Genomic DNA, 14,133 nt, shown 5'->3' with positions numbered 1-14,133 from the left:
AGCTAGATAGGGTATGAAGGCCTCACCTACTCCCTATAAGGGAATAAAAGGCATTAACTGATTTATTTATTTTTTTAACCCTTCCCATTCTTGTACTCTGTTGTCTGTCTGTCTGCCTTCCTTCCTATTATTAAACACTACTCTTACCTTCCCACACACACATTAAAAATACTAACAAAATACTCATTAAATATTTCCCCTATATCTTCAGCAGATGTGAATCTTGTTCCATCTGCAGCAGCTCAAGTCAGCCTTCCATATTCACTCTTTCTTCTACTAGCAATATAACTATAGAATTCTGTAAGGCTTTGCTGCTTCAGCCAGTATCTTTTCATATGCCAATTTCTCTTCAAAGCATAGTAATCTTTCCCTTAGTAGAGTTGTCACCTTCCTAGCTTGCACCCTCATGCTGCTGATGGGCACCTTCTTCATAACATCCTCTTTCTCAGAAGTTCCTGCATAATTTCATGATTCATCCATTTCTCTCCTATTTTATTTATCCTCCAAAAATTGGGAATAGAATCTGAACATTTCCATAAGTAATTTGTTCTGCATCAAATCCCACTACTCTCCCTTTTATTAATTGAGCTAGTGCACATCACCAGTCTACTACCCCTTAATTTATCATAGTCCCATGCTTTTTGTAATTCTACACATATTTCTTGTTCCACAAAGCTTGTACTTGTTAGCCACTTCTCACCTCAAAACCACATGATCACCCTCTCTAACTGGTGGCCTTTTGGTGACATCTTCTGTCATTACTGTATGAGATGAAATTATTAAATCTAACTCTCAAGTCCCACATGTTGCGTCAACTACATGCTGTATAAGATAACTGTCCTGGAGCTCAAAAACTATCTCCTTACATGTGATATTTCCTGCTTTCAGCAATGCTTCCATAATTAAAGCCTCCCATTATTATAACCCTCCTGTCATTCACCAGTCTCTCAAGAATATGTATCGGTATGTATATGGTTTGTGCTCCATATGAAACAGTAGGTCTAATGATTGCCTTGTATGTTTCTGTTTTTAACTCTGCTTGATAGAATTTTGGAAGATAATAAATGATGTCATGAATGATAAGATCTATTGGAGACATGTATTCTAGCTTTTATCTTTGTACTAATTTCATTATCTTGAGTAATCAACGTTTTAAGATATTTGAAGGAGATGGCACTCTTAAATTTCTGGTTATCAATGGTAAAATGGTCATTTTTCCCGTTGATTGTGATTTCTATATACATTTAAATATTCAGTTTTATCCTGGTTGATTTGTAATCCTAGTTTTTCAGCAACAATTTTGAGTTTTCTAGTTGTAATGTCTTCAGCATTTTATCCAACTAGACATATATCTTCTGCATATCTTAATATTACTGTTCTGTTTATATTATCTTTTGCAATTTCTCGAATGCATTTTTCTAATGCTAAATTAAAAAGGATGGGAGAAAGGGCATCTCCTTGTTTCAATCCTGTTTTAATATAAAAAGATTTAGATCTAATTCCATTAGTAATACCATGCTTTGGCTGTCAGTGCTGAAAATTTTGATTAGCCATATTATCTTATGAAGTATTCCTAGTTCATCTAATATTCCAAAAGTCCTTCTCTATGAATGCTATAATATGCTTTTCTAATATGTTATGTTATTATTGCAATGAATATGTTATATTCATTGAAAAAAAAAAAAAAAAAAAATGAGAGACGTTTTCAGTTTTGGTAAGGAGAGGCTCTGTGGTAACACACACCACAGAATCGACCAGATGATGCTTCGGTAAATGTCAGTTCTGTGTTGAGCTAAACCTGGTTTCTCAGATTTTTTATAAGTGATATTAAGATTAGTGTTCTTGCAGTTGTTTTTTCAGAATACTCAGTCTCTTCAAAGTAGAATAAGTAGCAATTACAGGGAACTTGATACACACCTCGAAAGAAAAGAGAAGACTTATTATTATTGTTGCTGTTATTAAGAGAGACCTCTAGGGAGTCAGGGACTCATTGAGGTAGGTCACATACTACACACACACTAGCTGTCATACTTGTTCTTGAATTCATTCACTCTGCTTGCATGCACACACACACACACAACATCCAATGACAATTCATTCCAATCATGCACCATTCTATGAGAGAAAAATCTAGATCTCACCCCTTTTTAGGCAGCATTCATTCTCAGCTTACAAGGATTTTCTCTTGGTCTTTTCCCACCCTCCATAAAATGAAAAATTCCATCAGCTGAAATCCTGTATGACCCCTTTGAATGTTTGTAAGTCTTAATCATATCACCCTTCTTTCTCCTGTTTGCCAGTATCTTCAGTCTACAAATTCTAAATCTATCTTCATAATCAGTGTTCCACAAACTTGATATCATGTTTAACACTCTCCTTTGCACTCTCTCCACTGTGTCAGAATTACAACAGAAACCAAGAGACCAGACCTGCTCACAATAGTCCAGATGAGGTCTTATCAAGGCCTTGTAAAGAGGCAAAATGACATCCTTATCTTTACATGTCATCTTTACATGTTATCCTTAGGAAAAGGCAGCCAAAAAGAAAGAAATACAACCTAATACCTATGTTTTTCCCTGTTATTGACAGGGAAAAACATAGGTATTAGGTTGTATTTCTTGAGGATTTTTGACATTGGTTCAAAGGTATCTAAAACGTAAAGAATTGGAGACCTCAGTATTAGTTCTGGGCTACAAGGAGAAGGCTTGTGTGAGTCAAAAATCTGCGGTATATTTTCTGTTATGAGAAACCATTCTTTTGCATAATTAATCAGATGTGCGAAGTTATAGTTTGAAATCCTGGAGATTGGAGCAGATAACATGAGCTCAATTTAGTAAAGTTTTTATATGGCTATGTTTTTGAGATAGGTGAGGTGTAGAGGTGAGCTTAGACGGTGTAGAATGTCTAAGAAGGGGAGAGTAGTTTGGGGAGATGGTAAGAGAGTTCTGTTGATTTTTTGAAGCGGAAAGCCATTGGCTAAAAAAGTGTCCCCAATGTGGTCGAGTTCTGTGGAGAAATTATCTTGATAAGAGCAAATGGTTCCGACTCAGTTTGCTATAGTTTGGATGACACACCATATTGCTGGGACAGATAGTGATGTGAGAGATGATAAATGTATCTTTCAGTTTTGACTGAGAAGGATAAGGGTGACCTGTTGGGTGACCAGAGTGTCAAGAAATGATAGACAGTTATTCTTTTCTTTTTCACCAAGGATCTTACCCAGTTTACAGAAAAACCTATCCACACTAGAAGGTACGCATCAATTATCACATCACCAATCCTTCCAGCAATATAGCACCATCAAAACCTTAACATATCAAGCTGGAAACAATTGTCTCACCAGACTGGTTTCTCCATAGAATTTAACCACACATGGGACTTTTTTTTTGAGAAAGTGGCTCTCTCTCCTCACAAAGCCAACAGAACTCTTCCCATCCCCCCTTGTATCGAAGGGGCACAAAAAATCCATTGCCAATCTCTAAATATGCGAGTTTTTTTTTTGAGCATCCCAACAAAAACTCACATGTTCTAAAAATGGTATGATATACAAACCTCCTTCAAACTATATCAAATATTAGCCACCCTTATCTGCTAAGAAAAAGATCCTCTCCTTCATCTTGACCACTCTGGGATCTAGAGCATCCCTTGCTCCTGCTGATTTTTGTATTTTGGAAACACAGAAACTTTATCTTACCAGCACTGCTGCCACTCTGGAATAGCAGACCATGCCATAGATACAAATCACTGGATCCAATGGAATAAAGGCTCCCTCTTATTCAGGAGCATATATAAATTGGAAAGATTATTTCTAGAAACTGTCATAGCACTACAACATTTAAAAAAAAAATTTTTTTTTTATGTGGCTCCCGCTTAAGGTTTGTTTGTAAACCTATAGTACATTCATACCATAGGTGTACTAAGGATATTTTTTACTTATTTTTTTTATAATCCAGAAGCCCTGCTCAAGAGACTAAACATGGAACTTTTTCTAAGCCTCCAATAAGCAGGGTGTTGGTCTTACACTGGGTGATGAAATTCATCTGCCACCTAAAGACAGTCATATACATCCATGCCAATAGCAGGACTCAAAACCACAGCATGTTGGTTGGAGAATGGATTATGCTACCCATTTGGCCAACTAGAGTGTTATGATTTGCCAAATCTGAATAAATTCAATTACTTCACTTTGCCAAAAAATTGGGAAGACTGTTATCTTGAGATTCAGCAAGACTCCATCACTGCACCCATAGAAGGTTTCAGCTAGGACTGTAGGATTGTGCCTTTCATACACAGACTAGTATGCCCATGACGATGCTTTGATAACCAGAAATATTGGGTTAATAATTTATTAGTTAAATAATTTTAATCAGTAATTATTATCTTTTAAATGTATGTTTTGTCCAGTAAACATCAAATGAGGGAATGTCCAAGCCTCTATTCCCGGTTTGCACCACATAGCCTTTTAAGAAATATGAAGAACCGATTACTTCTGACCGAATGTTCAGTCTTCACTTTCTTAGTGTACCTTTATTAGGTACACTACAAGAAATCTGAGGTATATCTATCTGGATGCTGAACAAATGAGGACGGACTGACAATTTTGGATTTAGCCAACTAAATTGTATTGTTATTGGTTGTTCAGCACCAAAGACAAAGTCGGTTCCTTCAGCAGGAAAGGTCATGGCATCGGTGTTTTGGGATGCTAAAGGCATTTTGTTTATTAATTATCTTGAAAAGGGTAAAACAATAAATGGGTAATATTATTCTGATCTTTTAACCAGACTAGACAAAGAAATTCGTGAGAAAAGACCTGGCTTGCAAAAATCATCTTTCAGTGCACCTGCCCACAAAGGTGTTTTGGCAATGGGAAAATTAAGGTGCTATGAATTGTTGGAACATCCACCCTATTCCCCAGATTTGGCTCCCTCTCTGGTCAGCATTTTTCTTCGAATCAAGAGGTGATTGCAGCTGTAGAGGGGTATTTTGCAGATCTTACTAAGAACCACTACAGGAACAGGATAATGGCGCTGGAGCATCGCTGGAATAAATGTATTAGTCTTAAGGGCAATTATGTTGAAAAATAAAAATAATTTTGAAATTATAAATGCATTTTTTCATTGTTAGGCTGAGAACTTTTCAGATGACCCTCGTACATCATAGCACCGACTTGTAGGAGAAAAATGGTGACCAAGACATTGATATTAACTGATATCAATGTGCAGGATTTAGTGTGATGTAGCATATACTTAATGTATTCATTGCCAAGAGTAAATGGTTCTGTGGTACTGAGAGCAAGAATGGAGAGAATATTTGTTGGAAATGTTCGTATGCAAGTGTAAGAAATGTAAATTGTGTCATGAGTGATATTATAGATAAAAAGGCAGAATTGTGGAAGTGTTGTGGAGAATGTAGCAGGAGTAGTGAATGATAGTGCATGAAATACAAATGAGAGTTTCAAAGAGGGGGTTGAAAGTAATAATGTGCATGTTGAGATGCCAGTAAAAAAAAAAAAAAAAAAGTTAGCCTTGTATGGTCAGACAGAAAGCTATGTCAACATCTGCATTGGAGAATATAAGAAATACATTCACTACTATTATTGAATGTATAATGAATGTAGACTAACAGACCATGCTTTGGACACCTCTTCACACAGGATTAGATGGAAGAAAATCAATGTGCTATATAGAAGTCATTACAGGTCAGAAAGATTATTTTGTTTTATAACCACCAGGTTTTTAACTTGTATGCAAATGTTTATTTATACTAGATGTATTTCCTCTAAATGTAAAAGTTTCACTGTCTATATCAGGGGTTGGCAACGGTGGCCTGCGTGCTGCTTGCAGCCCAAACATGCATTTTTGGCAGCCCATAAAAGGTTGATCATACTTACTTACATGTGGTCCATATGTTGAATTATTTAAATAATACATTTTATAATATGAATAAAAAAAAAAAATCAGCTAATGCCTTTTTATTCCCATATGTGGGGAGTAGGCGAGACCATTTAGCCCTACCTAACTTTTGGAGACTGAGTGGGCAGTTCAATCTCCACTGGTACCAATCAGAGATAGATGGCCCAAGGCTATCACTAATTAAGCAGTACACAGTGAAGAGAGATGGCTCAAATGTGCCGCCATCTCGTGGTCCCTAACCGTAACACAATATATTTAATGTCTGAAATAATGTGGGTTCTACGGTCGATTTTCTTGAGTTTACAGGACGAAAAAACCCAAGTTTCCGGGAGCAAAAACCCGCTTGCCCTGCCAGAGATAGACTAACTCGGGAACCAGTCGAAAAAAGGCTTAGAAAAATTTCCTCCAGTCGCTGACTAGACTTGAAATCAAGTCTTCCTTCGTGCAGCCCTGTGGTGTGCAAATGCCACATCCACTGAGCTACACAGGCTCCTAATATTAATAATAAATTAAAAATAATTTTATACCTGTACTTCATGGTATTGCCATGCAACTTAGCATAAGTCAACTGTGTGAGTAATCATGAGTGGAGATAACAAAAGCGACTTCATCCGATGATAACAGATTTTGGTGCACTTTTGCAGTCACGTTCCCTGGGCTATCTTTTAATATACTTCAATAGCATCAACTATTATTTTCAGAGGATGTATATTTGTTAAAAATAATTTAAAAAATAGGTTCAAGAAAACGTAAAATTGTTGATGAAGGAAGAAGGTTTAATGATGAATAGAACAGCAAGTACTTTATTGAAATTGGGGTAAGCCCCTTTATCTTATTTGTCATAAAAGTGTTGCTGTTATGAAAGAATATAATATCAGAGACATCATTACGAGAATGTCATACTTTATTTCGTAATCTCATACTTTAAATATTTCTGCGTTTTACTGGCCATGATGTCTATAGACGTCCAGCTAAATCTGGATACAATTCTGTAACACCCATTGAATAACATGGATAAGAAGTGCAATTTGTACTGAAGTGAAATTCACTATTTCATCCACCTTGTCAGTAGGGAGATTTTAACATTGATATAATAAAAACTGATAACTGAAGTGTTTTTTTCACTCAATTTTCTCTTAATTAAATGCTTGCAGCCCGATTATTAAAAATAAAAGTTGAATGTGGCCTGCAAGTCTGAAAAGGATGTCGACTCCTGGTCTATATGGCTAGCAGCAGCATCGGGAGGTTGCTTAACATAAATAAAAAAAAATGCCAAAAATGAAATGGTTTCCAACAGCAGTTAATGTCTATAAGTTTTAAAGTGTAATGATAGCTAATCAAGAATATCATTAGGCATGTTACGTGTAGTCTCTCCATTATGTGATTTCTTGTATAGGAGGGTTCTTTAATGTTACACATGCTAATTAATGACTTCCAGATGTTGTGAAAGATCATTTCCTTGATTTCTGTTTAGTGTCTTTTGAGCGAACGACGTTGGAGGATTCCTTGAACAACCTGTCGAAATAATTTTCTTTTATTATTATTATTATTATTTCTTGACGCCTCCAAGGAGTTGGAAGACTCATCAAGGGAGACACCAACTGCACAGCTCTCCGTCTCCACCACTACTCCAAACCTCTACTACTACTACTACCATCATCTTCTACATCAATGCCATCTACTGCCCACCACCACTACCACTAGTTTTTTTTGTTTGTAAATTGCACGTGTTCTGAAGGGCCGATTTGTCTTTATGTGAGATGAAAAAAAAAAAAAAAAAAACCTTCTACCTCCATATGAGATCGGTTAACTCACTTTCAATTAAAAAAATCCATATAATGATTCCTCCTGTCATGACGAGAATCTAATCAAAGGGTGCAGTGTACTGTTGTTCTTTCATTTGTGCTATGGAGGCGCTTAAGTAGTGCACGGAGGATGCTTGCCAATTTACTGTGTGATGTTCTTTGAGGATGTGCACTACAAGTCCACTTTTTTTCTTCCAGTTTGTTTTCAATGTTGCCTGTATTCTTTATTGTATATTTCAATACTTCTCCTAATCTAACCTGTGTATATCTTTCCACAAGAATCTTGTGGAAAGATATACACAGGTTATTTTAGGAGACGTTCCATTTTATAAACATCCATACACCTGGATTTGTTTATAAAATGGATGTTTTTTTTTTTTGACATAATCATTTTTTAGTATGTTTAAAGCTCTGCTTTTTTTTTTTTTTTTTTCCTCTCAAGGTTTTGATTATGCCTAATTTTTGTTCAAGGTGATGAAATGAGCTTGCTTGTAAGCATCTGCCTGTGTGAGTTTCTTTCTTATAGACTTCTAATGATAATCCTCCAGCAATGTTTTTGTTGACGAGGATGTCTAAGAATGGTAATTTTCCATTTCAGATGTTGATTATTCAGAAAATATAGAAATCATCCAGGTTTTTGTGTGTGTGATTCCAGATTATAAAGATGCCATCCACATATCTCGACCATACAAATGGTTTTAAGGTTGCCTGTTCTTCAATAATATCCCTAATGATACTCATGATTATACTATGATTTCAGTCTTTGCAACTTATGGGTATTAACTGCTGTTGGAAAACGCTTCATTTTTTAAAATTTTTTTTTTTAAATTTATGTTAAGCAACCTTCCGATGATGATGTTAGTCACATAGACATTGAAACATGTAGAGGAAATACATCTAGTATAAATAAACAACTTTATAAGAGTTAAAAGAAAGGTTATTTTTAGTCAAAAATAGTTATGAAGTATTCTCCAAACTTTAACATTAATTATGGTTGTATTAATTTGCCCAAACTCCTACATAACTGTAATACTTCTTTTGCACAACATCAGAGGGTGCCAAATTAGGATTTTAGATTTTTTTTTGTCCATTACCATTTGAATTGTTTCACTTACTCATTGTTACATGAAAACTGTAATATGTTTAACTCTGAAGATGCTGGTTTGAAATCCAGCAAAATATAAGCTAGTTAATAAAGATAATAAACTTCTTTTTACAATTTAGTTTATTTGATGATGTAATATGTTAAAAACAAGTGAGAATTATGAATAAGGTGTTTTTTTAATCTATACTTGATTTTAAAAGTAAATAGCATAAAATCCACAAGACTTATTAGCCAAAAACATTTTTTAATCCAGAACGCAAAGCTGCCATTGACAAAAGTAAAATTGCACTAGAAGATCCAAACAAGAAGCAAAATAATAAGGTGGCGTTTCAGAGGTGGTTACAAAAGGCATCTTCTATGCCAAGAAGGAATCCTTTTACATATGGATATACTGGAGGTATTCTTATAGGTAAACAAGCAAAGTTGATTTTTTTTAAATAAAAAGATTTTTCCTTAATTGATATGTTTATATATATATATATATATATATATTTATGCCATTTAAGAACATTTATCCAAAAGTGGTCTCATATGTTTATCTTCACTGTTACATTTATTCTCAGTTTATATCAATTAAATTTTTTAAAATATACTCTTCAAAAAGAAACAGTTGCATGGTACCATGGGTAGTTTTGCAATCTATGAATATGATGCTGTATATCATAATTAAACATAGATTTTGGATTTCATTGAATATTTTCTGAAACAGCCTGTAAATATGAATTATTTATTATTATTATTATTATTATTCAGGCCTCCATGGAATCACAAGACATAGGAAGCCCGCCCTAGAAAACACAAAGTCCATCATAACTACTCCTTGAACACATTGATTGCTCGTGCTCTCATCACTCTATCAGTTCCTGTGGAACTGATAGAGTGGTGAGAGCATGAGCAATTATTCTTCCTCTTTCTCCCTGTTCTGTCAAACAAAAGAACTCTCCAGTGTCAATCCTGTAACTTTCTCTCAATGGTTTAAATTTAATCAGATCATCTCTCCTTCTGTCTACCAAACTCTGCAGTCATGACTAGCACTGTATAGTCCTGATATCATCTTTGTTATTTGTCCCTGCACTCTTTCCATTGTTAATTTATCTCCTTCAAATCCTGAGGAGGACAAATTTTAATACAATAGCCCAGATATGGTCTGATCAGGGATTTATACAATGTAATGACGACTCGTTTACCTCTGCAGGTCAGCATCCTTCTCGGTATTACAGTAATCCTCTGAGTTATTACCTTCACCACTTTTGCAATACGTTCGCTGAATTTTAGGTTTCTATCAATCATCATTGTCCCAGATCCCTTGTCTCCTCCACTTCTTCCAGTACAGTTCTTTTAATAGAGTATGCAGTCTCTCATCAATGTATCCCAAACTTCAAGACTTTACCTTTCTTTCATGTTACAAGGTGATCAGAATACATTTTCATTTTTAAAAATTATGGAAACAACTACCATGTTAGAGAAAACTTCAGTTTAATATAAACCAAAATAATCACTTGATGTTTTCAACCTTCACATTAAGGTCATCATCATCTAGAGCAGTGCTTCCCAAACTTCTGGATGTCAGGGCCCCCCTTTGGAAAAATTAAAGTATTTCATGGCCCCCCTCGAAACAAAATCGTAATATAGACATATATTATTATAATATTTATTGTATTTATATTCAATACAAAACATACACAGTGAATATTGCAGAAATCAAATGCAAATATTACATTTTTAGCATCTTACATACACATTTGACATGGTACATTATCTCATATTTTTATATATTGTTATTGTACATTTGCAGTATAAGCACATGAAATGTAAAACGATTAATAATAAAGAAAGAATTATTCTGAAAGTTTAATAACAATTTAATATGATGGATGTGTTTCAATACTACTACACAAAAAGTCAATATCAGGTGAAATATTTGAAACTGCAATTCTTAGATTTCTGCTTTGAAATGAAACTTATATAAATAAGCATATATTTACTAATATTCATTAAGCACTGAAATATGCAGGAAGCAAAATTTGTGAACCTGCACCAATGTGTGATTTTTTCCCCATTAAAATATAAAAAATAACAAAAAAGAAATAATAAATAATAAAAATTAAATATGTTTCTTTTAAGATAAAAAAAATCTACTTAGTCTTGAAACATTCTAAATTTGTTTTCATTATTTCATGGCCCTCCTCAACAAAACCTATGGCCCCCAAGGGGGCCGGTGCCCACAGTTTGAGAAGCACTAATCTAGAGTATATACAAAAAAACAAGCTGGGCTACAATCTACATGGTATACTGAAGTTACATAATTTAGTCAACCAATAAAACTGCTGGCCTGACCTCTGGTGGAAAAAAGAAAAAAAACCTTACTACATCAAAGCTAAAGTCCTGTTATTATCTATTAGGTTACAAAATTAAGTTAAATTAAGCTAGAGAGCAACATGTTCACACAAAGAAATTTTTACTTATACAACTATACATATAAATTAGAACAAACCAGTATGGATGGTAGCCAATAAAATTTGCAAAATTGCTTAGTCAGGGTTTGCTGGAAAACATGGACTAAGTGGGCTGAATGTGTGCCATCCAAATTCTTGGGATTTTTAAGCCCATTACTATTAAGATTAGGTCTGTTAATCAAATTTTCAAGTCTTCTTTAAATTTCTGTTCATACCAGGTTTTTGTATGATGTAAGAAGCAAGTACTTTTCAAATCAATTTGATGTAAGGTGTTAAGAGTGTGATCTGAGGCATGCTTCACCAAAATGATTAAATTTAATGTGTGGTTTGTGTTCTTTTTTTACGGATAGGGATTGTATGTTCAATTTCCCCAATATAAGATAAGTTACAAGTGCAGTAGATACAATAAACTCCAGGGTGAGCCAGTGGGGGGGGGGATCCTTAGAGGAGTTGAATATGCTTTTTAGTTTTGAAAAACCAAGTCAACAGAGCTCTCAGTTCTTTAGCACATTCTCTCAAAACTTGTGGCAAAATCCCATCCAGTTCACATTGCTTTATTGACATTCACCAGAGTACTCAGCATTTGAAACGCATTCTCTTCTTGAACTTGCTCTATCTTCCTCTAGTATTAAAACCTACTTCTCCAGGATGAAATAACGCAATAAAGTGTTCACGAACAACTCCAGTGTGTCATTTGCATCAGTTGTTCTATTTCCATTTTTATCCAACAATATTATTCTTCCACAATCATTTCTCCTCCTACTGGCCACATAATGAAAGAATTCCTCATAATTCTACTTTAATCTTCATTGACACACTGACTTGTTTGGAGAACAACATTCTCTCCATATGCCCACTTCCTCATTCAAATGCAAGCCATCTCTTGCATACACTTCCTTTCTGAACTCAAATGCCGTGTGACGATCCATGTATTCCAAGCTTCTCCTTCGACACATTCTAGCTATTATATTATTTATTATTGATGCTCTTCTCTGGTGCTCTGCATTATCATATCTTGGCAAAACACTATTTTCGCTCTCTCTCAGTCCTCTTCTGTGCAACTTCAAGCCTTAACATCAGATCTCTTGTTACCCAATTCACATTGCCTCTCAGGTAGTTCATGCCTCCCATCACTAGCATCTCATCTGACTTTCACCTGGCTTAATTGCCATAATCACACTATCTGTCCTTCCTCCAGGCAAACACTCCTCTGGCATTCTCTAATGTACACCACAGATCATTGAGTCTCCATACATCACATCTCTTACCAATTCATTTCTTCCTTGCTCACCTGTACCCCTTCCCCTTCTCTCTCTCCCCCTTCTAACACTTTCTTCCTTTCTTTGATCACCCCACTTATGCCATACTGTCATCTCTTCATCCCTGGTTTCTGTGCAGCCTTACATTTCTCTCTTTCACTGATTCTCCCGTTCTCTCCCCTCATATCATTCCCAGCTCTCTCACTCCTACTGTGATTTTCTTTGCATGCCAAGTTGTTTTCAGATACTTAATCTCTTCTTTCATGCTTCTCAACTCATTCCTGATAATTCCACTTCTTTCAATGCATCTCTCTCTCTTTCTCTCTGCAAGCTATCTACTTTGCTCAACATTCATCCTTCCATCAACACTATCTTCAAAAACTTCACAATGTTTCAAACCTGTATTCCCTACTACTTTTATATTTTTATTATTATTATTATTGTTCCGGGAAACTCCAAGGAGTCGACAGACTCATCGAGGGAGGTCCAACATCATGTCAAGAACAACTATTCAACATTCACACAGTATCTATCATATCTTGCCTTGAACTCATTCACGGTTGTAGCACCCACAACAGACTCTGGAAGCTTATTCCACTCATTCACCACTCTCCAAGTAAAAAACCTAGCTCTAACACCCTTGTCAACCACGCTCTTGCCCATCTTCCATGCATGGCCCCTAGTCCTCCCACCACCAGTCATATTTTCAAAAATATCTTCTGGATCAATCTTATAAAAACCCTTCAGTAATTTGAATGACTCAATCATATCACCCCTCCTTCGCCTATCGTCCAATTTCTGCAACCCACAAATCCTCAACCTATTCTCATAAGGTTCATTCCACAGACCTGCTATCATCTTGGTCACTCGTCTCTGGACCCTCTCCACTTCCTCCCAATCACGAAGAAACCCTGGTGCTTATAACTGGGCACAGAAGTCCAGATGGGGTCTTATCAAGGCTCGATACAGAGGAACAACAACTTGTTTCTCTCTGCATGTTAAAGTATTTTTCATAAGCCAAGTGATTTGGTGAGCTGTTTTAGTTACTTTTGCAATATGTCCCCTAAACTTCAACTCCCTATCCACCAGCACTCCCAAATCCCTGACCTCATCAATCTCCTGGAGTACGGTTCCACCAATGCGATATACTGCTGCTATTCTTTTCACCCCAAAGTACATAACCTTACACTTTGCCACATTAAACTGACATCCATTTTTCCTAGCCCAGTCCTCCAAACTATCCAAATCATCCTGTAAAATTTTGACATCCTGTGCACTCACAATTGCTCTACCCAACTTTGCATCATCAGCAAACAAGTGAACACTTCCTCTCAAATCCTTTCCAATATCATTGATGAACAAATTGAAAAGCAGTGGTCCAAGAACAGAGCCCTGCAGCACTCCACTAGTCACAAGACGTCTTTTTGACTCCGCTCCTGAATAAACCACTCTCTGGTATCTCTCCTTCAACCAACCTCCTATCCATCTCACCAACCCTATATCTATCCCCATCTGCTCTAGTTTACTGATTAGGGTTCCATGTGGTATCCTGTCAAAGGCCTTGGCAAGGTCCAGTAGTATCACTGTAAACCCATT

At 35.8% G+C, this 14,133-nt stretch overlaps 1 protein-coding gene across 3 annotated transcripts in view; it reads left to right on the top strand.

Moving 5' to 3' along the window:
* The window catches only part of LOC150109861 (uncharacterized), a 391,072-nt gene that overhangs the window by 70,317 nt on the left and 306,622 nt on the right, over positions 1–14,133 (top strand). For all 3 annotated transcript variants that reach the window (XR_016550635.1, XM_090415398.1, XM_090415409.1), the window contains exon 4: positions 9,076–9,231. Coding sequence is in view for 2 of the 3 variants with exons in the window: in XM_090415398.1 (XP_090271524.1) it covers positions 9,076–9,231 (156 nt within the window). In the remaining variant the exon portion in view is untranslated. The remainder of the gene's footprint in view (positions 1–9,075; positions 9,232–14,133) is intronic.

Source organism: Typopeltis vanoorti, chromosome 1 (assembly GCF_054136105.1).
Source record: "Typopeltis vanoorti isolate ZY-2024b chromosome 1, IOZ_Tvanoo_1.0, whole genome shotgun sequence".
NCBI classification, from domain to species: domain Eukaryota; kingdom Metazoa; phylum Arthropoda; class Arachnida; order Uropygi; family Thelyphonidae; genus Typopeltis; species Typopeltis vanoorti.
This window is presented reverse-complemented; position numbering and strand designations above follow the sequence as displayed.